We start from the raw sequence: 24,095 nt of genomic DNA, 5'->3' as shown, positions 1-24,095 counted from the left end.
CGCCCACGGGGACAGCCACTCGTGGCACGCCTGGGCACGGGCTGGCCCAAGCTGTCCGTGCGTGGGAGGGGCCCAAGCTGAGAGCGGACGGCCGTCCCTCCTCAGTCTGCTTCTATCTCCAAGACGCAGTAAGCTTCTGTTTATTCAAAGAAAAGACAAAATGGAGGCGGGGGGGCGGGGGGGTCTTTTCCTTCATCTGCTTCGATGGAAGGGAAAAAACGGATTAATGGGGGGAAAAAAAAGCCGATTTCAGGCAACGTTTGTTCTCCTTTTAGACTCTGCTACTTCACGAACACAAACAACGGAGGAGCTAAGATTCCTTCCACCCCACAGGCTTTCCCGAGGTGGCTGTTTGCGTTGGAAAGCGGAGAGGTGTGGAGCCGGCTTCCCAGGCCCAGCACGGGTGGGGGGCCGAGAACATTCCCCCACGGCCAGCCTCAGGGCCAGGAGGGGGGTCTCCGGGCAGGTGACCCGCAATCTGTGTCCTTCCGGTTCATCCGAGGGACACCCTCCACGGCTTGTGTGAGGCTCTGTGCCGCTCTGACCGTGCTCTCACGGGGCAGCGGCCGCCACACAAGGCATTCCGTGGTTCACTGCGGGCGCATCGCCGTGTCAGGTTCAGGGTGGGGACGGCAGCCCAGGGCCCCAGCTGGCCCGGCCCGGATCGGGGGAATCTGCCGGCCGGGGCCGCGGGATCTGGCGTTAGCAGCAGCTAATCAGCACAGTCCGCAGATCAGAGGTGAAAGCACCCCCTATTCCCTCGGGGTGACGACTGGTGCAGAGGGGTGCACGGGCTGGATGGCACCCCCAAAAGACCTGTCCGCATCCCACGCCCCAGCTCCTGTGAACAGGCCTTATTTAGAAAAAGGATCTTTGCTGCTGGAATCCGGTCAGGAATCTCACGAGGAGACTGGCCTGGATCATGGGGAGGACCCGCAACCTGGACAGGTGTCTTTCTGAGAGAGACACAGGACAGAGACCCAGAGGAGGGAAGAGACCATGTGACCACAGAGGCCCAGGCTGCAGTGACGAAGCCACAAAGCAAGGAACGCCTGGAGGCCCCAGGAGCCCCCAGGGGAAGCAGAGAGGGAAGACCCCAGAGATCTACATCCGGGCCACGAGCAGCTAGCCCTTGGCTCACCGCCAGAGCCTCGGGCAGCCTCCTCCTTGCCGGGTGGGTCGCCGCTGCATGAGTCACACCGAGGCCTCCTCTGGGGTCACATTCTTCCAACGGTTCTCCCGGAGCCCTTCACCCCCAGCCCCCATTAGCCCCAAAGGGGCCACAATGCACCCGCAGCAGCTACCTCCTCCCAGGAAATTCCTTCCCTGATCGCCTCCCCCAGTCCTCCCTCTGACCCCGGACTGCCTCATCCCCCTGAGGACCCGAGGGCGCGGCAGCCTCCGGGGCGGGGAGGGGACCCCAGGCCCCACGCGGGTGTGGTGGCTCGGGCCTGCACGCAGAGGACCTGTGGGGGGCAGGGGTTTCATGCCCTGCAGCTGCCTTCTCGAAACTCGTCACGATGTTGTCTTGAATTTGTGTTTGTCAAAGGGAACTCCAATAGGACAGTGTGACGTCCGCCAGGGACGCAGGGCTGCGGCTCCAGGGGTCCTGCCTCCCACTGCCCATGGGGCCTTTCGCTCTGTTCTCTACGTCTCTTAATCCCCCTTTAAACTGTCTGCCTCACGGATCCGGCGACAGTAACACCTGGTGTCCCTCCGGGGCTTGGCTAACAAACCGAATCCTTCCCTCAGCCCCCGAAGCAGGAACCCTTCCTGCCCTGTGTTTACAGATGAGGAAACCGAGGCAGGAGGGGTTCTGTGACCTCCTGCGGGGACACCAGCTAAGGAGCAGAGCCAGGGTGTAAACCCAGGTGGCTTGGCCCCGTGGTCCCCGAGGTCCCCACTGCTCTGCACTCTCACTGCCACTCTCAATGCCATCAGGGAGTGGTGACATTTGCTGCCAAGTGACACGGCGGTTCACGAGGACACCGGGAGACCCTCCCTCATTGTGCCCACCCAGGATTCCACGTTCACTGCCTGCCCCCTTCCTGTGTCGTTCAGGGCTCCACAGGGCCCATCCTTGCCCATGACCACCAGCATCCAGGACCGGCATGGGGACCCTCCAACGGCTTGTCACTGTCACAGCCCAGGAAGATGATGGTTCGGCCACTGTGCCACTTGATGGCTGGAAATGTCCCCCTTTACACGTTCTGGCTCCCCTGGGCACCCCAGTCTGGAGCTCTGTGCTCGAGGGAGGGGCCCAAAGAGCAAAAATGGCAACTCATTGGTGTGTGTGTGTGTTTATTTCTGAGAGAGAGAGAGAGAGTTTGCAGAAGGGGCAGAGAGAGAGGGAGACAGAATCCGAAGCAGGCTCCAGGCTCCGAGCCGTCAGCACAGAGCCCGACGCGGGGCTGGAACCCACAAGCCGTGAGATATGACCCGAGCCGAAGTCGGAGGCTTAACCGACTGAGCCACCCGGGCGCGCCCCATCTTCTTGCGGAACATTCTAAAGCAAATCCCAGATACGGTATCATTTCCCTCCTCATTTGATGACTTCTATTTGAATGCACCACCTACCCCCCCCCCCCCCGCCCCGTGCTAATTCCCTCTAAGCACACAACACGCGGCTTCCCGGCCTGAGGGACAGATGGCGGGGCGCTCCCCCCCCCACCCCCGTGAGGGCCACACGGCCCCTGACAACCCCCGTCCGGCTGCACGCCTTCCTCAGAGAGCCACCTGCCGCGGGCCTCCGCGCACAGAGGAGCTCACCCGCGGGGCCCGGCAGGCGCCCGGCGCCCTGGCCGCGTTCCCCTGCGTGGGTGCCATGGTGGGCAAAGGCGCAGTGGCCCGGCCGCTGAGCTTCCCCGTGCAGAGGGGCGCTGAGGGCACGTCGGTCCTCCACCCGGCCGCGGCCGACCTCGTCTTCCTCGGGCCTGACCATCCTGAACGCCGGCCCCCAGGCGGCCCCCGCGAGCCACGAGGGGTGTCAGGCAGCTGGCCTACGGCACACAGGCCTGAGCCCGCTGGAGTTCACCGGCACCCAGCCCTGCCTCTCAGTCCTCGTCCCCACCTGTGACAAGCACGGGGCGGGCCACCCTCCGGCCGCTGCCCCTCCTGCCGACCACGCTGGCCTTGTCCTTCCACGGCGCGCCCAGAAACGCCCACCTGTGGCAGGGCTCCGCGTGGACACCATCCTCCACGTCTTCACGCGGGGCAGCTCCGGGACCGTCACGATCCCGTCCAGCGCGGTCTTCGTCATCCAGACTCAAAGGAGCTCCTGGCGGCGACCGCGGCCCACGCCGCCGTTCGCGGTCATCCCGGCCTCCGTCCTGCTGTTCCTCACCCGCGCCCTCCCCGCCCCTCGGCATCTACTGGCTCGACCTGTCCCCCACCCCCAACCCGGCGGACGAAGACTGTGTTCCGCCACCCGGAGTGCCTGTCCTCGGCCGCGAGCCACAGCGCCCAGCCTGTCATCTACTTCCCGATGGGCGGTCCGGGCGGCGCGAGCCCGCGTGAGCTCCTGGGGACCGTGCTCCGCAGGGCGCGGAGTGGGGAGCCTGTGCTGGAGCGCGGACGCCCTCCCCCAGCACCAACCAGGTCCGAGCCGAGAGCGGGGACCCCGGACGCCCCTGCCCCGGGGCCTCCCGCTGACGCTGGCCATTCACAGCTCTGCCCCACGGCTCCCCGCCCGGCTCCTGCCCTTCCCCGACTCTGAGCGCCCAGTGGCCGCTTAACTGGCAAACGGCCAGTATGAGCCGGGTCCTGCGGGCGAGGGCAGGACACAGAGGAGGCGGGCAAGCCACCCAGGCACGTTTATACAGAGTAATCTTGACACCAGTCAGGTGTGGGAGGCAGGCATTCCACAGCCTTGGGCAGCCGCCGGGTGCCCACCCTTCAGATGCTGAATCTGATGTTGCGAGAGAGGTCCCGTGGGTCCTGGGCAAGAAGATGAGCAGCTAGGCCACGGCGGGGGGTGTGGGGGGAGGCCAGGAAGGGGCAAGGAAGGGGGGCGAGGAAGGGGCAAGGCATCAACCGGTTAGGAGGTGGTTCCGCATTTCAATGGCCTCAGGGCCTTACTGCGCACACAGCAGCTGAAAGCCCAGCCCGCACGGTGACCAGATGGGGCGGCCACCCCGTGCCCAGCCACATGGGCAGCACCTTCCACACTGGCAGGAGGCTGTGCGGGGCCGTAGGCCGTGGGCAAGAGAGGGTGTGGCTACAGAGTCGCCAGGTAGGTGGTGCGGGACGGGCGGAGAAGGGCACCCCGGAAGACAGGACCTGATGGGAGCAGCGTTTCTAGGAGACCTGGCCCCGGGCGGGAAGGTGCTGGGAGGGGAGGGGGCATCCGGGGCCACGGGATCCGTCGGGACCATGGGCTTCTCTGCACCAGCCCCATTCACCCAGAGACCTGCATGCCAGAACAGGGAGCAGGGGTGGGCAGAGCCCCCCAAGTGACTGCCACCCTGCTGGGTCAGTGCCCCCAGGAGACACACCCCAACCCTGCACAGACCACGCATACGGTAGGCATTTAACGTGTCTGACCCAGTGAGAATAACACTACCGGCTTGCAAGATGCGGGACACCCTCGCTTCCTTCACACTCTCCTTTGGGCCCTTTCCCACCTCCTGCACACACTCCTGGGCAGTGACAGTCATGGCCACGGCCTGCAAGGTGTCCCTGCCTCAGGGTCTTACTCCAGTCCACCAAGCATCCGCCTCAGGGCCTTTGCACTTGCTGTGCCCGCTGCCGAGAACGCCCCTCCCCAAGCCGTGCAGAGCTCTCTTCCTCAGTTTCCACGTGTCACTGTTCAAATATCACCTCTTCAGAGAGGCCTCTCCTGATCACCTGACATAAAACAATGTGATACATGGGGCACCTGGGTGGCTCATTCAAGCGTTTGACTCTTGATTTCAGCTTAGGTCATGATCTCATGGTTAGTGGGTTCGAGCTCCACCTGGGGCTCTGTGCTGACAGTCTGGGTGGGGCCTGCTTGGGATCCGGGATTCTCTGTCTCCCTCTCTCACTGTCCTCCCCCACTGGCTCACGCTCTCTCTCTCTCAAAAATAAATATTTTTTTTTTAATTTTTTTTTTCAACGTTTTTTATTTATTTTTGGGACAGAGAGAGACAGAGCATGAACGGGGGAGGGGCAGAGAGAGGGAGACACAGAATCGGAAACAGGCTCCAGGCTCCGAGCCATCAGCCCAGAGCCTGACGCGCGGCTCGAACTCACGGACCGCGAGATCGTGACCTGGCTGAAGTCGGACGCTTAACCGACTGCGCCACCCAGGCGCCCCTCAAAAATAAATATTTTTAAAACTGTGATACACATACACTCCCACCCTGCCTCATTTCCCTGGTATGTTCACCACTGACCGATACGTTACGTGTTTACGTGTTCACCAAGAGGGCAGAGGCCATGACCATTTTGATCACTGCTGTGCTCCAGGCCTAGGATGATGCCTGGCAGACAGGGGCCCAGGACATGTTTGTGGGATGCCCACTGGTAGGCACACTGTGGGAGTCCAGACAAGGGACAGGGAGAAAGCCACAGTGGTGAGGCAGAGTGGTAATCCAGATAGCTCAAGTCCACAGTTCACCTCCCAGAGGGCCCTCCTCAAATGAAACCCCTAAGCATCCTCCCCCACACCTGGGTGGGAGGACCGTTCCTGTGGGCACACGCGTGTGACTGTGTCAATGAGAGAGGAAGGAATGTGTCTACCTGCTGGTGTTGCCATCTGTGAGCATGAGTGTGCCTACAGTACAAAACCCACACCTTCCTCAGCTAGTGCCAGCCACTGGTCTCCAACTATTTCATGCATCTGTGATTTTTTTTCTCCCTTCTGCAGGGCAAACTCCCCAAGAGGAGGGCCTGACTCTTCAGCCTTGCCCAAGGCTTCTGGCCAAGACTGAAGTCCATCAAAAACAAAACAAAACAGGGGCGCCTGGGTGGCGCAGTCGGTTAAGCGTCCGACTTCAGCCAGGTCACGATCTCGCGGTCCGTGAGTTCGAGCCCCGCGTCGGGCTCTGGGCCGATGGCTCGGAGCCTGGAGCCTGTTTCCGATTCTGTGTCTCCCTCTCTCTCTGCCCCTGCCCCGTTCATGCTCTGTCTCTCTCTGTCCCAAAAAAAATAAATAAAAAAAAAAAAAAAAAAAAAAACGTTGAAAAAAAAAAACAAAACAAAACAAAACAAAAAAACAACACCTGACTTCCGGAAGGAAAAAACAAGTCCATGGATGAGCTGCTACCTAACGTTATCAATTTTGAGATGATGTTGTTAGGAGCATACAGCTTTAGAAGTGTTATGTCATCCAGGGGGGTTGGCGCTTTGGTGATAAATTATGAGGTTATCATCCTCGATCCTAGTCATGTTACTCCTTACAATCTATTTTATCTGATATTCACTTGGCTCCACCAGGCTTCTTTTGGTTGGTGCTTGTTTCTTCTTGCCTCCTTTGACTTTCAACCTCTCTGTGTTCCTATCTGTTAGCTATATCACTTGTAAACCACTGGGAACTGAGTTGAGTTGCACCTTTGCACTACAGTGAGCAGGCCTGTGCCCTGGTTCTACCATCCCACCAGGAGTCAGTCATAAAGAGCTCACTGAGCTGTTATAGTGATCGAGGGAAAGGACTGGCTTTGGCCCTGGCTCCATCACCACTGTCCTGGGTGCCCTTGGGCCCATCTTGCACCCTCTCTGAGCTGTCTTCCCATCTGTATAATGGGAACAATCCACCCTCTACCAGTCTTCAATGTGGAAAGGACACACAGGTCCTGCATCCATCCATCACTGGGCACTGAGAAGCATTATTCCAAAGGCGAAATCCTGGGCCCCTCCAATGAGGGGTCTGTAGTGGGTTATAGAGCCGTCTAACCAGCCCAGCCCTGCCTGAGCCATCCCAGGCCCTCTCTATCCTGTCCCGGGTCCAGGTAGGGTCAGGTAAAAGATGTCAACCCTCCAGGAGACTTGCAGGCTCCCAGAGGATGAGCTCGCATCCCAAATAAGGCCATGACTTACTTGGCTCTTGCATGGTCTATGTGTCATTTTGTGTGGCAGGGCTGTACTCATTCTTGATTGGGAAATTCCACTTCAAACGTGGAGAGCTCGGGGCTTGCTCAGGGAGAGTAAACAGAGGGCAGTCAGGACAGCCAGAGGCACCCGGATGACCAGGAGAGGTCAAGGTGACCGAGGGAGGCCAGGATGACGGGGCAGCCAGGATGATAGTACACAACCTCCCTGCCAGTCCACTCTGTTGCCAAGATCCCCTGCCCCCAGAGGCTCCTTTCACCTCCTCTTTGCCAAAGGGAACATTTTTGCCTTTTCCAGATCTGGCGCACTGCAGTCTGACTGGGGCAGAGCCAGGAGCACGCGGAAGAGGGAAATGCAGAGAGAAAAGGACAAATGGCCTGTCATCTCACTAAGCCTTCCTCCCTCCCCAAACTCCTCTCCCTTCTCAAGCAGTGATGGGGGAGCGGGGAGAAGAAAAGAAACGGCCGCTTAAGAGAGCCCCTAGACCCTGCAATGAGGACGCATAAGCATCTCGGGCCCCACGAGAGAGGCACACGGGCCGCCCGGGCACAGGGACCACCTCGCGGAGCGCCCAGCCCTCCGAGCGACCCGAGGCTGCCTCTCCTCCGGGCCAGGCTGTCGGCCCTGCACAAACAAAACCTGGTCAGAGAGAGGGACGCGAGCCAGCGTCCGGTGCAAACCCCACGCCTGCCACTCGGCCCCGCCCTGGCCCCGCCCAGACAAGCCCCGCCCCAATCCCAGCACCCGCCCTATCAGGTCCCTCTGTGTAAGCCACGCCCCGGGCTCCACCCGGCCCCACTCCCATGCAAGCTCCAGCCCCGCCCGCCCCAAGCCCCTCCCAGCCCCACCCCCACCCCCCACTTTGCCAAGTGGCTCCCGGAGCAAAGCCCCAAGTACACCACACCCACGCTCCTGCTGTGCCTGGTCCCCACCCTCCGCCTCCTAAAAAGGATTCCCCAGCAGGGCTGGAGAGTCCTGTCCGGGGTAGAGACGCAGGGCTTGAAGCTGCCTCCTGCTAGAGCCCCCTTCGTGCCAACTGCCTCCAGTCACATCCCCGCGCGGGATCCCCTGGCCTCTGGGCCTTGGATCCTAGGGTCGCCTGAGACCAGCCTCCCCCTTCCCAGCCTGGTCGGAGGGGGGGCGGTGTGCTGAGTAAGGCCCCAAAGCATGACGACTACAGCACTCCCCTCCCTCCCCCATCCCCAGCTGCGACACTGACCCAAGACTTCCCATTCCAGGGAATTTCTCCCAGGGAAAGATTCCACTACATCAACCCTATGGGGCCACAGGGAAAAGGACATGAGAGAAAGCAGGTGAAGGACGGCGTAATGCCAGGCACGTGAGACACTCGCCACGTGGTTGTTAAGCAGCAGTCAGGAGCCCTCACTGGGGGCCAGGGACGGTTCTAGGCACCGCCCGGTACTCAACAGCACCGGCAGGTGTTAGGAGCACCCTCCTCGTACGGCTGAGGCAGCTGGCGTGGGGGGGGTGGGGTGAGGGTTGAGTGGCCTGTCACCAAACCAGGGGGCAGCAGAAGTGGACTCAGAAGCCAAGAATTGGGCTCCAGAATCCATGAACTTGGCCCACGGGCTCTTCAGCCCCCAGAGGGTGGGCACCCAGGTGGGAAGGTGAGTGTGTGTTTCACACTCTTCCGCAAACTCAGAGCCCAGCACAAATTCGCACTGGTCAACAAATGCTTAGTATTCTCCATCGTAAAACCAACCAACCTCAGGTCTGTATCCAGAGACAAGGCCAAGAACAGGAATGAGGGGCCATTCTGAAAACTGAAGAAAAAGCAGAAGCACCCGCTGGTCAGAGCAGAGAGACGCCCCCCCCAGCTCGCCGGGTGGAAGGTTGGAGGGTTCTTTACCGCGTGTGTTAGATTCCTGGGGCTGCCGTAATTGACCACAAACTTAGTGGCTTCAAACCACACAAATGCATTGTCGTACAGTTTGGGAGGTCTGAAGTCTGAAATGGATGGGCAGGGCCGACTTCTTTCTGGGAGCTGTAGAGGAGAATCTGTGTCCTTGTCTCTTCCAGGTTCTAGTGGCCCATCTGCATTCTCTGGCTGTGGCCGCTGCTCCACCTTCAAAGCCAGTAGGCTAACACCTTCAGATCACTCTCTCCGCTCACCTTTTCTGTCTCTCGCATGCCTGCCTCCCTCTTTAAGGACTTAATTAGGCCCACATGGACAATCCAGAATAATCTATGTCAAGTTCCTTAAATTAATTACATCTGCAAAGTAGCTTCTGCCATTAAGGTCACATATACACAGGCGTTGGAGATGAGGACACAAATATCTTTGGGGGGGCCATTAGTCTGTCTACCATACTGTGGGAAGTGGCCTGCCCAAGAGGTAGGACCTACAGACAGTGTGTAAGGTTTTCCCAAAGAAACCAATGAGCCCTTCCCTATAAACTGATAGTGAAACCAGTAACCACTGGTGCCCCCCCCCCCAACAGAGTTTGCCATCAGCTCTTAGTACTGCACTCTTCAATAAAATAAAAATAGAGTCCATGATCTCCAGGGAACGTTTAAACATGAAAGACGAGGTGCCAAAACAAAATGGAGAAAGGAACTCAGAGGAAACAGATCATGCAGGGTGTTGAGGGAAGAAGCAAAACAGCAGAAGATAATGCCTTCTGATGCCAGGGTAAAAACGATCTTCAACCTAGAATCCACACTGTCAATTCAAGACTGAGACTAGATAAAGAAAAGTCCTCAAAAACAAAACAAAACCAAAAACCAACTACCTCCCATTCACTCTTTCTCAGGAAAGTCACTAATACCAAAAACCAAGAAAGAGGGGTTTTTAGTTTTGTGAGAATGTCTGAGAATGAATTTGTGAAAAGTACATAGAAAATTAAGCAAATGAGAAAAACAAGGCAATGAATAACTAGTAAAAACAAAGAGCTGTCCAAGAAGGAAATGTAGTCAAGAGTTTACCATATTTCTTTCTTCTACCCTGATTTGTCCTCCTGCATGAGCCCATCCCATCCCATGCCTTAAATGCATTGTGGAGTCAGTGACTCCCCCTCCCCTGTCGTATGTATCCCATCACCCACCTCCTTACTGAGCTTCAAACTCTGCTATCGACCTGACTTCTTAAAAAATCTCTCCTTGGGTGTCTAATAGGCTCCACAGACCTAGCATACCATCAGCAGAGTCCCTGCAGTCCTGCAAATCCTGGCTCCAAAACTTAATTCCTCTCCCAATCTGCTCTGTCTCAGGAATTATAACCCCATCCACCCAGCTGCCCAAGCCAAAACCCGAGAAGGTGTCTTAACCCCTCTCTTCAACCCCTCATCTCCCACATCCTTTCAGCAATCCTGTAAGTTCAAACCTCTAAAATATCCTCCACACACCCAATTCTCTCCATCAACCCTGCACTCTCTCTGACCCTGCAACCTGTTTTCTACAAGCCCTGGGGGCCTGCCAAGGACCGTCACACAGGGTGGCTCTAAGCAAAATCCAAGCTCCCTTCCATGGCCTCTGAGGTCCCGCCCCACCTGGACCATCCAATCGCTCTCTGTCCCACTCACACTCACCTCCTACTGGCTCAACAGTGTCCACCTTGTTCCTATTTCAGAGTATTTCCTCTTACTCTTTTTTTGCCCCAGTTTGAGAAACAATTGACAAACATCACTCTATAAGCTTAAGGCATACAGTGCAATGATTTGATTTACATATGTTGCAAAACGGTTACCCCAATCGGTTCAGCTAATATTGCCTTCACTATTCTCTTGACCCAGAATGTCCTTCTCCATGGTCTTTGCATGGCTGCTCCTTCCTAACATTCAGATCTCAGTTCTAACAACATCTCCTGGGTGTCACCTCCTTGGAGAGGACTTCCCAGACCCCATGAGCTTCCCCTGGCCACTCTCTGAGACAATCTTATTTCACTGTCCCTGTCCTCACCCCACCCAACATCACTTCCAGAACATTCCAGCCATGAGGGCTCAAGAACCCTGCATGCTCTGTTCATTCTATGTCCCACTGTACCCCAAAGCTTAGATAGCACCTGCCACCTAAAAAAGTACAGAACCAAGGGGCACCTGGGTAGCTCAATTGGTTAAGCATCCGACTTTGGCTCAGGTCATGATCTCGCGGTCCATGAGTTTGAGCCCCATGTTGGGCTCTGTGCCGGCAGCTCAGAGCCTGGAGCCTGCTTTGGATTCGGTGTCTCCCTCTCTCTCTGCACCTCCCCTGCTCGCATTCTGTCTCTGTCTCTCTCTTTTAAAAAAATAAAATAAACATTAAAAAAAAATTTTTTTTTAAGTGCAGAACCAAAAAAAAAAAAAACAAACCTGTAACTCATCTTAATCAGGAGTGAGCAAACATTTTCCTGTCAAGGACTGATAGGAAACATTTTAGTCTTTGAGGATGACACGGTCCCCACACAGCTACTGGATTGTGCCATTTCAGTCAAAAGCAACTATAGACAACAGTAAACAAGTAGGCGAGGCTGTGTTCCAATAAAACTTTACTAACAGACACTAAAGTGTGCGTTTTATACCATTATCATAGATCTTCTTTTGAATTAAAAAAAAATTTATGTTTTATTTTATATTAGAGAGAGAGAGAGAGAGAGCAGGGGAGGGGCAGAGAGAGAGGGAGACACAGAATCCGAAGCAGGCTCCAGGCTCCGATCTGTCGGCACAGAGCCCGATGTGGGGCTCGAACCCACGAACTGTGAGATCATGACCTGAGCCAAAGTCAGACGCTTAACTGACTGAGCCACCCAGGTGCCCCTGGATTTTTTTTTTTTCCAACGGTTAAAAATGGAAAACCTGGGGCACCTGGGTGGCTCAGTCGGTTAAGCGTCTGACTCTTGATTTCGGCTCAGGTCATGATCTCATGGTTCTCGAGTTCGAGCCCTGCGTCAGGCTCTGCACTGGCAGTGTGGACCCTGCTTGGGATTCTTTCTCTCTGCCCCTCCCCTACTCACACGCTCTCTCTGGCGCTCTCCCTCCCTCTCTCTCTCTCTCAAAAATAAATAAACGTAAAACATAAAATAAAATAAAAATGGAAAACCCCTTCTTAGCTTGTGGGCCATACAAAACAGGTGCTGGGCCAGACTGGGCCTGCGGGCTATACTTGCCAATTCCTGATCTGAAGAACAAACATTAGGGGGATGGTTTACTAAATTATGGAGAGCCCCATGATGCGAGACTGTGAGACTCTTTAAAACGACAGTTGTGACAAAGGCAAAAAACACGGGAAATGTTTGTGACTCGTTCAGTGAAAAACAGCACAACACACAAGGGGATGAACAGCTTGATGGCAACTATGCAAAATTATGCAAAAGCATGTGGAGGGCGGTCTGCCCAACATTGAAACAGCCGGGCTGAGTCAGCAAATCACGAGGGGCGCAGGGGTGCTCATCATTCTTTCTACACGTTTTTCTTCAAGAACCAATACAACAATTCTTGGCTCCTGGCATAAAACGAAACTTCGGAGGCCGGGGGACGCGGCACGGCCAGCGACTAAAGTAACTTCTGGGGGCATCAGGCGGTGAAGCGTCCGACTTCGGCTCAGGTTGCGATCTCGCGGTTCGTGAGTTCAGGCCCCGCGTCCGGCTCTGTGCCGCCAGCTCGGCCAGCAAGTGTCCCGCGGGCGCCCCTCGGCCTGCCCGCAGGCCCGGCCCGGTCCACACAGGCTCGAGACGAGCTCCTCTGTCCGAGGGACGTGGCCTCGGAGCCACAGGGCAGAGGCGCGGAGGCCAGACCCGTCTTCTCACTGTCCTGTGCCTCCGTGTCCTCGCTGGAAAAATGCAGCTGGCCAGCACACCTCCGTCACAGAGGACAGTCAGGGCCAAAGGACCGGAGAGTTCTAAAGAGCCCGGCTGAGAGGGCAGGCAGGAAGTTCCGTGTGCGTTTCAAGAAGTCTGGGGGACACGGAGTGACCCCATGAGCCAGCACTTACGCTCCCAGGCACATGCCCAAGCTGCGAAGATACGTTCATGTCAAATCTCGTCCCGCGGCGCCTGGCTGGCTCTGTCGGCGGAGCACGTGGCTCTTGGTCTCGGCGCTCCGAGTTTGAGCCCCACGTTGGGTGTGGAGCTCACTTAGAAAAATAAAACAAAATCTTTAAAAAAAAATACAAAAGAGGGGCGCCTGGGTGGCGCAGTCGGTTAAGCGTCCGACTTCAGCCAGGTCACGATCTCGCGGTCCGTGAGTTCGAGCCCCGCGTCGGGCTCTGGGCTGACGGCTCGGAGCCTGGAGCCTGTTTCCGATTCTGTGTCTCCCTCTCTCTCTGCCCCTCCCCCGTTCATGCTCTGTCTCTCTCTGTCCCAAAAATAAATAAAAAACGTTGAAAAAAAAAATACAAAAGAAATAAAACCTGTGCACAAATGCTCATAGCCGCACGATTCACGACAGACAAAAAGTGGAAAAAATCCAAATGTCTACCAACTGGATGGGTAATTCATTACAAATGGATAAATACGGTGTCGTCTATCCATACGAAATAGTATTCAGCCCTCAAAAGGGATGAAATCCTGACGCGTGGAGGAAGCTCGAAAACATTCTGCTCAGCGAAGGAAGCCAGGCACAAAAGGCCACACGCTGGGTGATTCCATTTATACGAAATGTCCAGAATAGGGAAGCCATAGAGACAAACGGGTCTGTAGGGACTGGGGGGCGGGGCGGGGGGCCGCTAACGGATGCGTACAGGGCAGAGGGAGGGAGAAATGGGGGAGGGTGTCAGCGTCTCGCGGGGACAGAGTTTCCATCTGTCACAGCCACACAACAGTGTGTATGCAGTGAATGCCACCGAGTTGTCCCTTTTAAAAGGATTCGAATGGCAAACCGTATTGTCGTTTATCTTACCACCAAAAAAAGAAGGAGCGGCAATCAGGTCCTCCGACCGCTGTGCCCCTCAGTGAAGGCTCCGACCCAGTCTCCGCGAGGACTAAACACAGGTCTTGTCTGCGCAGCAGGCAAAACAGGTGATGCTCCTCGGGGCCCGGGGCGCAGTGGGGCGGGGGCTCCCACACAAAGAGAAGGACATCCAAGGGCGCCTGGGAGGCTCAGGCCGTTAAGCATCCAACTCTTAGTATCAGCTCAGGTCATGATCTCTCGGCTCGTGGGTTCAAGCCCCGCGTCGGGCTCTGAGCTGACAGTGTGGGGCCTGCTTGGGATCCTCTCTCTCTCCCTCTCCCCGACTCGCACGTATGCTTTCTCTCAAAATAAATAAAATAACCTTTAAAATAAAGGGGGGGGGGCGGTGCCCGGGTGGCTCAGTCACTTATGCGTCCAACTTCAGCTCAGGTCATGATCTCACCATTTGTGGGTTCGAGCCCTGCGTCGGGGTCTTTGCTGACAGCTCAGAGCCTGCTTCAGATTCTGTCTCCCTCTGCCCCTCCCCTGCTTGCACACGCGCTCTCTCTCCCAAAATAAATAAAATAAGCTTCAGAAAAAAATATTTCATGCAAAAGACCAAGAGATAGAAACGGAAGAGGACAGAAAACTAGAACCTGGGCCCAGACCTGCCACACGCCTGGGAGGTGTTCTGGGAAGGGGACAGAGAGAAACCACACAGAGGAGAGCAATCAGGAAAACAGTTTCGGAAAACTCCCCTGGGCAGAAGCAGGGAAAGGCACTGCACTAACCACAGAGGGAAGGACCTGAGTCACCGTCCCAGGGACCACCGTCAGCCCTGGGAGGACAAAAGGGGCACAGAGGGTGTCCAGAACGCAGCAGCTCACGGGGCAGGCCCCACAGAACAGGGGGCACCGTGTGGCCTCTGAGATCAGGCAAGAGGCTGGTTTTGGAAGGACCAGAAGAAGTCTGGGCAGGAGACAGCTGCCACCACTGGGGGGGCGGGGAACACTCGGAGGGCCAGGGAAGTACAGGACCCCAGTCCCTCGTCCCAACTCCATGGGAACAGCCAGCGGCCCCGGGGTGAAGACAGGGGAACAATGAGGGGGCAGCGCCGGGACCCAGGGGGCAGGTAAGCACCTGCTGAAGGCCTAGCAAAGAGGAGCTGCTGGCAGACGGGTGTGGAGTGTGGGAGAAAGAGGGGGGACAGGATGACTGCAAGAATTTGGGGGATCTGGAGGATGAAGTTCCAGATCTGGAGGCCGTGTGAGTGTCCTGGGGCAGCTGTACCGGGAGGCTGAAAACAACAGTAATTCTTTTGTTCCTGGCTTCCACAATCCAAAGGCGTGGGCACGCCCCCTCCAAAGGCTCTGCAGGGGGTTGGGGGGAGGGTGTCCTGCCTGCCTTTTCCAGCTTCTGGGGACCCTGCCTTCAACTTCACACGGTCATCCCCTCCTCTCGTGTGTCTGTCCTCTGTGCATCTCTTACAAGGACACCTGTCGCTGGGTCGAGGGCCCACCGGCCTCCAGGATGATCTCGAGATCCTTCATTACCCCTGCAGACCCTTTCTCCAGGTAAGATCACATCCCGAGGTTCTGGGTATTAGGACCTGGACGTATCTTTCAGGGGTCACCATTCAGCCCACCACCGAGGGGCTGACAGATGAGGCTGCACAGATTCGGACACGCTGGGTTCGAGATGCGTCTTGAACATCCAAGGGAAGATGTGAGTAGTTCATCGCTCGGCATTGGGGGCAGACAGCAAAGCCGATCGTCAGCGGGGAGCCCCGAGGCTGTGCGCACAGCGGCTCAGGCCCAGTTTGCGGGACACGAGCCCGAGACGGAACTCCAGGGCGTGGGGTTTATTGGGAGAGGCCACTGGGGAGAAGACGGAGGGGAAGCAGGGTGGGCTCAGGGGGAGCTGGCTGGAGACCAGGGCCGTCAGCCTGACCCCGCGGCAGCTCTGGGGGACAGACTGTCCCTCCAGTTGTCCCCCTGGAGGCGAAGGGCTAGTCAATCTGCCGGCGCCCCAGAACCCATGAGCATGGTAACTGGTTGTTTCATACGACAGTTTCGGGTCAATTTATTACGCGCCCGTAGTAAGGGGAACAGCCTTTCTTCCTGTGATGAATCGGGGAGTCCCGTCCCGGCTGCCAGGTTCAGTGTGTGAACCTGGCTCCGATCCCGGCTCAGAATCGGCCCTTTTGCGGTCCCTGTCACCCACGGCAAAGCGCCTCCTGCTTCTCGCCACACCAGGTACCTCGCGGGCCCACAGCGTCCACGCCGCTGACCGCCCTGCTCGGGGTCTGGAAAAAACATGGATGTTTATCTTCTTTCGAGTGTGGCTCTGTGTTTTTAAAACTTTCTCCACCGGCTCAGAGATGGGGGTGGGGGGCGGTGCCTCTCGGCATAAACCAGCCATGTCACTTCGGCTTCCTGCAACGCCGGCCGCCCTCTGTGATGGGGCTGGGGGCGCCCCCGGCGAGGCCTGAGAGCCCCGCTGCCCCACCGATAGAGTCCTTGGTGGAGGCCTCGCCCGGAGCACAGCTGAGCGGCCGCACGGTGGGAGCGAGGGGCAGGACCACTGCGGCTCCCGGGACCCTGCCCCACGACACGCTGGCCGCCCACATCAAGGCGTTTTCCCAAACATTTAGAGAGCGAGCTCGCACTCTGGATGGGGTCTGCCAGGGCGGGTCTAAGAGCGGGGAGCGGGGGAGGAAGGCGGGAAGGAGGAAGCCACAGGCTCTGTCCTCTCCACGCAAGGAAAGAGTGCGAAAGACACGAGGACAGACCAGAAATTCCCTGTGCAGGGTCGGCGGTGTGATCCCAGCCCGGCACCCGCACCCCTGCCCATAGCCAGGGCCGCCAGCAACCTCCATGGCAGCGCTGTGCAAACCAGGAGCTGGCACCCCTTCCTCCGAGTGGCGACAGCCCGTGTACATGACTTGACCGGCAGGCACGAGAGCTGCAGCCCCCAACTCGCCCCTAAAGCCCACCCTGCATGGCCTTACGTGGGGGCCCGCTGCCGTCTACCCCAAGAGGTGACAGGCCAGCCGGGCCGGGACCACCCTGCCTGCTGATGCTGCGCTCCGGGTGAGGGCTAACGTGAGGGGCATCACAATGGAGGACGGTCTGGGCGCTGCGTTCCGTGGGGGGACCCTTCGGCGCGTCTGTGCCTCCGGTCCCGACTTCTCTGTCTCGTTTCGCAAAAAGAACCCAACCGTGGCTGCCCCATAGAAGGAGAGTCACTTGTGATCTAGAGCAGGTCCCAAAATGGTAGTTTCCAAATATTCCTTGGTCACCTACCCCTCTCGACAACACAGACATAAACTAAACACCATGGCCAGGTGGGATTTATCCAGGAGTTCAAGGCTGATCTGACACACAAAAATCAACTAATGCCACAGGCCATATTCATACAACCGAGGACAAACCCCATCTCAACAGGCACAGAAAAAAGCATACGATGAAGTCCCATGTCTATTCATGATTTAAAAAATTTAAAAAATGTATAAACGTGGGGTGCCTGGGTGGCTCAGTCGGTTGAGCGTCCGACTTCGGCTCAGGTCACGATCTCACGGTCCGTGAGTTCGAGCCCCGCGTCAGGCTCTGTGCTGATGGCTCGGAGCCCGGAGCCTGCTTCCGATTCTGTGTCCCCCTCTCTCTCTGACCCTCCCCCGCTGGCACTCTCCCAAAAATAAAACACTTTTTTTACAATTTCATAAACAAGTAAATAAACAAAAACTCTCAGCAAACTAAGGCCAGAGGGGAACTTCCGGGCCTGATAACTATAAACAGGTACGAGGGAGTTGACTGGGGTGACAGCTGGCAGAGTTCACGTTCACGGCGTGACCATCACACCTTCAATAAAGCCGCACACCAGGACAGCTCTCTGGCCGCTGAGGGCAGGGCCGGGCGGCCGGGCGGCCACCAACAGAAGGATCCTCGGACCGGACGCCCCATCCCCAGCACAATTAAAAATCTGCCCGCCCGGATGAGAAGTCTGCTTACTTAGTCCGCTTTTCCTCCAAGCAAAGAAGTTTCCAGACCAAATAAGGCTGCAGCTCTTGCAGTGCTCCTGGCACAGAACACAGTTCCTTTTAAGTGCCAGGTTATAACTTGGGCCTAAAAGGTCCCAAAGCAGCACGGTGTCCGTCAGCCCACTGGTCCCTCCGGGTAACGCTCCAAACAACCCGGGTAAACACAGAGTGGGCAGCCTGGGCCGCCGGCAGGGGGCGAGGCTGAGCCCTGCTGTTCCGAAGGAAGCCTGGCGTGCCCGCGCGGAGGGCCAGGGCTCGCTGCACCCACACCTTCTGCCGGCAGCTGACCGGTGCCTGGGGCCCTGGGCGCCCTCGCCTCGGCCCTGAGCGGAGGGCTGTGTGTTTCACCTCACCTTTGCCGCAGCTCTGCGAGACAAGGAGGTGGGCGCCCCCTGAGCACTGAAGCAACAGGCACCGTTCTGGGGGCCTGGTGACTTTCAAGCAACTCATCTTTGCAGCAACCCTGGGAGACGGGTCCTGTCATTTACCCACTTTACAGATGAGGAAACAGAGGCATGAGCCACACAAGGGGGGAATCTAGAATGAACCACCCCCCCCGCCCCGGGGCTGACACACTCCGAGCAGGGGCTCCGTTTCGTGCCATGGTGCCCCCTCCCCCCAAAAGAAAAGGCAGGGCTCCCGGCTGGGTGCCTCGGAGGAGAGGAAGCACGCCCACCCGGAAGGGACCCCTCCGCTCCAGGCTGCTCCCCCAGGAAGGCCTGCAGCCTGCGGGTTACCGGCAGACCGCACTCACTGGCTAAGATGTCAGGCTTGGCACGTTGTTTCCTGTCTGGGGGGCTAATGTAGGACATTGTCCCAACAAGGTCTCTCTGGGGCGACAAACGGCAGCTTTACGCGTTGCAATGGTCAACTCTGATATTTTAACGATGCGTCCAAGACCAGCTTGAATGGAGGTCGGCGGTGGAGGGTGAAGGCTCGGGGGGGGGGGGGGGGGGGCGCGTGGGGGCCACAGCGAACCCCATGCCGGGCCACCGCCACGGAGCCTGCTAACCCACACCCAGGTCTTGCAACACGTGAAGCTGCCCGTCGATCATTCTGTGGGCCTGTCGGCACGGCTGGCAAGGCGAAGACGGTTCTCAACCCCGTGAGCTCATCGCCGAGGAGCGGACAGGCTCAGGGAGGCAGGGACTCGCAGAGGCCTCCCACAGGCCTCCCACGACCCCAGCCCAAGCCCCGCGGCCTTTCTTTGAGCTCTTCCTGGCAGGATGGCTCACGGGAAGACCACGTGGGTGAAGGTACAAGACCCGCTCCCTCTCTAAGGAGCAGAGGAGTCCTGATTCGGTACCGCCTCCCTGCTGGGGCCGGGTACACCCAATGGGATACACAAAGGCACGACGGGACCGGCAAAGGTCATTCTAGCTGCGAGTGACAGAACCTCAGGACAGACTGTTTTCAGCTGAGAAAGGAGACTAGTTCAGGACACCGGGAAGAATGGGGTGGGGGTCAGGTGCGGCTGGATCCAGGCGCTCAAACAGTGTGATCGTGTTCTTTCCCTCCCCCAGTTTTTGGCTGTTTCCGTGTCGGCCTCCTCCCCTCCTGCGGACAGGCTTCCTGCAGGTGGAAGGTTGGCTACCAGCCACACCCTCAGGAAGAACGGCCAACATCTTTCTCAGCATCTGCGTGCGGAGCGCAGGCCAGAACCCTGATGCTCCCTGGCCAGACTCTGGCCCATCCCTGAACCTGGCCTTGCCGTGGCTGTGGCCACAAAGACAGGAAGAGTGAGCGAGCGTCCTCAGCAGCCAGGAGAGAGCCTCTGTGCCCGTCAACAACGGTGAAGCAGCGGGTCGTGTGCACGGAACTCCCCACCTTGCGGTCATCTCCTTGCCTGCCGCCGGCCACGGGCTGCTGGGGGCGGTGAGAACTGCACCCGACCGTCCTGCGTGTGGGAACGGGCTGTCCCCACGAGACGGTGGCCCAGCACCGGCAAAGCAGAGTGGCCCACGTACGCGGGCCTGGCGCCAAAGACACAGGCGATAAACGTGCTGAATAAACGGCGTTGGGGGGGCAGCGGCACGGGGATAAGGCCTAGGAGGTCCCCGAGGACGACACAGACATCTCGAACGCCCGGTCAAGGAGGCCGAGACATGAACGGCACGCAGGGCCAGAGAACGCGAGGTCTGCGCGAGGGGGGCCGGGGGGGCCGGTGGAAGGAAGGCAGAGGACATCGCGAGTCGGGCGAGAGCAGGCGGGTGGACGTGAGGGGGAGGGCAGACCCCCGGGCCCCCAGGGAGGCAGCATCTCTGGCACCTCCTTCTTTCTTCCCTCGGGGGGCAGCCGCTCTGCCACGGTATTGCCACGGAGCCCGGCCTGGTTCCCCGACCTTCCCAATTTCAAATGTTCGTCCCAACCAGTGAAAGGCAAGTAGGACGGGGATTTTTTCCTTCTCTTGTCATCTGTTAACGGGACAAGCCCCCCCCTCCCCCCCCCCCCGCAGTGGCCCTGCGCGTCCCCCTCCTCGCTCAGAGTGCAGTTCATGCCTTCTGGAGGCCAAGAGCTGAGAGCAAACGTCAGCTCACCCTGAGCTCAGGGCCCCTCGCTCCACGAAAGAGACGCTGAGCAAACGGGACAGCACGTTCCCCGTGAACACGTAACAAACACCGGGTGATGTGTGTATGTCTTTATTGTTTTCTCAAATAATTTCTATCCCGTTTACACAAATAACACCCTGGGACTAAAACAGGACGTGCCTCTGAGGCTCTCTTCAATAAGGCAGCTGGCAGAGACCTCCACCCACACAGGGCCCGCAGGGGCCACACGCGAGGGGCCCTCCAGACCTCGCAGGTGCAGCCCGAGCTGTGCCTGCCGCCCGCGGGACAGGGTGGCTCACGGCAGCCACAGGGGACAGGAGACGGACGGACGGACAAGGGTGAGCCAGCTGCGGGGGGACGCGCGGGAGGAGCGCCCCAGAGAACATTCTCAGAGTCCATCTCAGACGCGCTGAGTTCTCGGGTGCTCTCCCTCACTCTGCTGGGCCGAAAGCCGGCCGGGCCCTGACAGGATTTACTTTCACAAAGCCTGAGGGGGCATCGGACCTGGGCAGGGGACACAGAGGCACGTCTCCAACGGAACTTACTGACCCTCATGGCAACACCCCAAGATTCAGACGGGGTGGGGGCGGGGGGGTTCGGTTCTGACCGGGAAGGAGAGAATACACCGGGCGATGGTCCTGGCAGTGACGGGGAGGAGGTAGGGTGTGGGCACACCCGGGGAGAGGGCTACCTGGCCTTGACCACATGCCCAGGCACCCTCCCGTCAGGTTAGAAGAGCCCACCCTTTCTCCCCCAGACCCCGAGCCCCACATGGCCGTGGCACAGGCAGGTGGGTCGGGTTGCACGCTGTCACGGGGAGCAGCCACAAGGAAGCAGAAGGCAGCCATGCTCGCCCCCACCCGTTCTTTCAAAGACACAAGCCCGTCACTTCTCCTTTTCCTTCCGCTTACTCTTCCTCTGGCTGGTCAGCTCATCCAGCTTCTTATCCAGCCTCCTCTGGAGCTGGGCCCTCTTGGCTGGGTCCAGGGACCTGTCCTTGGTCCCACTGCCGGCGTAGAGGACTCCTTCCCGGCTGATCCTCTGCCGGGCGTGGGCGCGAGCTCTCTCCCCACAGCCGTGGATCTGGGGGGCACACGGCAGTCGGTGCTGAGCCAAGTGGGGACAAAGGCCCCGCGACTCTGCCTGCTGCCCCCGGACGAGGTCCTGGAGGGCTCCTTACCCTTCCTGCACCCGGATCCTGCACGTTCAGGGCTGGGGGGGGCCGGAGGGAGCACCCGTACCAGCCTCCAGCCCCGCCCTCGGCTTAGCCACGCCGCCCTCTGACGGGGGGACATCACACCTGCGTGTGCCACCAGCAGCGGCATTTGAAGCAGAGCGCGAGCCCCCGCGAGCCACACCGCCTTTCCACGAGCACGCAGCCAAAGCACGAGCAGGCTGCTCCGGGCGGCAGGCCGTTTTCTCTAACCGGACCCCAGTGCTAGGCCCGTCCCAGGAGCTCCGAAACGTGCATCAGCTAATGACGTGCCCCGGCGGTTCGAGGACGCTCTGACACGACCCCTTCTGTTCTTGAAAGGAGAAGGAAGACAGAAGGAGCCCCCTGAGCATTTCCCCAGCGCCGGGCACCGAGGCCACGGTGCCACGTGTGCGAGTCACGGCTTCTTCTGGAAAGCCTGGGCTTCCCCGTTGCACAAATGAAGGCTGCCTCCTTGGGAACTGCCGGGTGGGACCCAGTTTGGACTCAGCAAGGCCCCAGAAGAGACAGCTCAGCGGCTCGCCCAGCCCACTGTGCACAGCCCACCACACCCCTGTGCTGCGCCCGTCCCCTCCCCACTCGGCGGGCGGGCGTCCCCTTCTCCTGCCCCTTCCGGGTGGCCCTCCTCCTCCACACCCAGCACCGGCCTGCTGCTCCTCCCGGCACCTCGATGAGGGCTGAGGGGAAGTGAATTTGCCCACGTCACAAAGGGAGCAGGTGACAGAGCGGGTTCTGAGGCCAGGTCCCTGCCACCCAGCCCTGGGCCTCATCCCGCAGAGCAGCTCAGAGCAGACAGACTCGCGGCCCGGCCCGCAGCAGCATCCGTGCTCAGGCGGGCTATTCCACGGACGGCACGGGGACCACACGGTCCACTCGCCCCTGCGGGCTCCCGCCCGGCACCAGGGACCAGCACAGGCCATGCCAGTAACGCACGCTGGCCTCCCAAACCTGGCATCTGGCCATTTCTAAACATTCTGGATGAAAATCTTTCTAGAACACCATACGCTTTGTCAACAGGCATCGACAGACTGCACACGTGCGTGTGGAGAAAGTGTGCATGTGCCCAGGGAAGAGGGGGGGAGGCGAAGGGGAGGAAGGGTGTGAGGGAGAGGAAAAGAATGAGGGAGGAGGTGAGGGGAAGAGAAGAAGGAGAGGGGAGGGGGGAGGGGAGAGAGAGGGGGAGGGGGAGGGGAAGGGGGAGGAAAAGAAAAGGGGGGAGGGGAAGAGAAAGGGAGGGGGAGGGGGAAGAAAAGGAGGGAAGGGAAGAGGGGGAGGAAAAGAAAAGGGGGAAGGGAGGAAAAGGGGGGAGGGGAAGAGAGGGGGAGGGGGAGGGGGAAGAAAAGGAGGGAAGGGAAGAGGGGGAGGAAAAGAAAAGGGGGGAAGGGAAGAAAAGGGGGGAGGGGAAGAGAAGGGGAGGGGGAGGGGGGAGGAAGAGAGAAAGGGAGGGGAGGAAGAGTGAGAAGGAGAGGAAGCAGGGGAGAAAGAGAAGGGGAGGGGGAGGGTGGGAGAAGAGGGGGAGAGGGGGAAGAAGGAGAGGGAAAGATGAGGAAGGAAAGAGAGACAGGTGTGGAGGGAGTAGAGAAAGGGAGAGAGGGTGAAGGAGGAGGAGAGGTGAGGAGGTGGGAGAGAGCAGGGGAGGGGGGAGAAGGGGGGAGAGAGGGAAAAAGAGGGAGGGAGAGGGGAGGGAGGCGGCCCTTTCCAGGGTCAGAGGCAGCAGAGCTCCCTGCAAGCACTACCAGCCCTGACCCAGAGCGTAGGGACACCGTGAGGACCCCCACGTAGGTGGCCCAGGACGGTGACGCCCCAGGTGCCACGATCCCTCCCCTGTGCCCGCCCCTCCCTCTCCCTCCAAGAGCCCCACTGCCTTCCTCCCACGGCCCAAACCAGAAACCCCAGGGCCACCGTGCGCCCTCCTTCCCCTTCTCATCGTCACCTACAACCCCTTCAGGGGCCCAGGGGCCCCCTCCACGCCCCGCACTGCCCGCCCCAGGGGAGGCCCCAGGACCTCCCAGCCTTGCCGGCGGCCTCCTCCGCACCCCGGCCAGGTCTCCAACGCTCCCCGCAGCTTCCAGAGCCAGGCCCTCTCAGCCTCCACCCCTGACCCCCTGCCCCCTGCTCTGCTCCCAGCTGCATGCATGCGCCCCCTCCCCGGGGGCCTGCCCACATGCCCTCCCCGGCCCGGCTCCCCACCCCTGCTGCCAGAGGCCCTCCCTCCACACACTCGGCACCCGACACCATCCACGGCTCTCACACCCAGGTCCCCACGGCCCGTGCCCCCCGGGCGGAGAGCCCAGCCATTCCTGCTCAAGGAACGAATGAAGCAGCAGCCAGGCAGCCAGCCCGTTTCAGACCGTGGGCCAGAGGCCCCAGCTCCCCTCTACTATGCCACCGAAAGCCCCCAAACGCGCTTAAACAAGATCCTCTCTGCCCGGAACTCCCACCGG

General features: G+C 59.0%; 1 protein-coding gene across 4 annotated transcripts in view; it reads right to left on the bottom strand.

Moving 5' to 3' along the window:
• The window catches only part of IGHMBP2 (immunoglobulin mu DNA binding protein 2), a 96,373-nt gene that overhangs the window by 49,605 nt on the left and 22,673 nt on the right, over nt 1-24,095 (bottom strand). For 3 of the 4 annotated variants that reach the window (XM_058689943.1, XM_058689941.1, XM_058689944.1), the window contains one exon: nt 20,513-21,521. The exons of the other annotated variant lie outside the window; for it this stretch is intronic. In XM_058689943.1, coding sequence (XP_058545926.1) covers nt 21,324-21,521 — 198 coding nt within the window. In that variant the 3' untranslated portion in view covers nt 20,513-21,323. Of the gene's footprint in view, nt 1-20,512; nt 21,522-24,095 lie in introns of those variants that run through there. 4 annotated transcript variants of the gene reach the window in all.

Source organism: Neofelis nebulosa, chromosome 10, assembly GCF_028018385.1.
Source record: "Neofelis nebulosa isolate mNeoNeb1 chromosome 10, mNeoNeb1.pri, whole genome shotgun sequence".
NCBI classification, from domain to species: domain Eukaryota; kingdom Metazoa; phylum Chordata; class Mammalia; order Carnivora; family Felidae; genus Neofelis; species Neofelis nebulosa.
The sequence above is the reverse complement of the archived record's forward strand: the minus strand, read 5'-3'. Positions and strand labels throughout refer to the sequence as shown.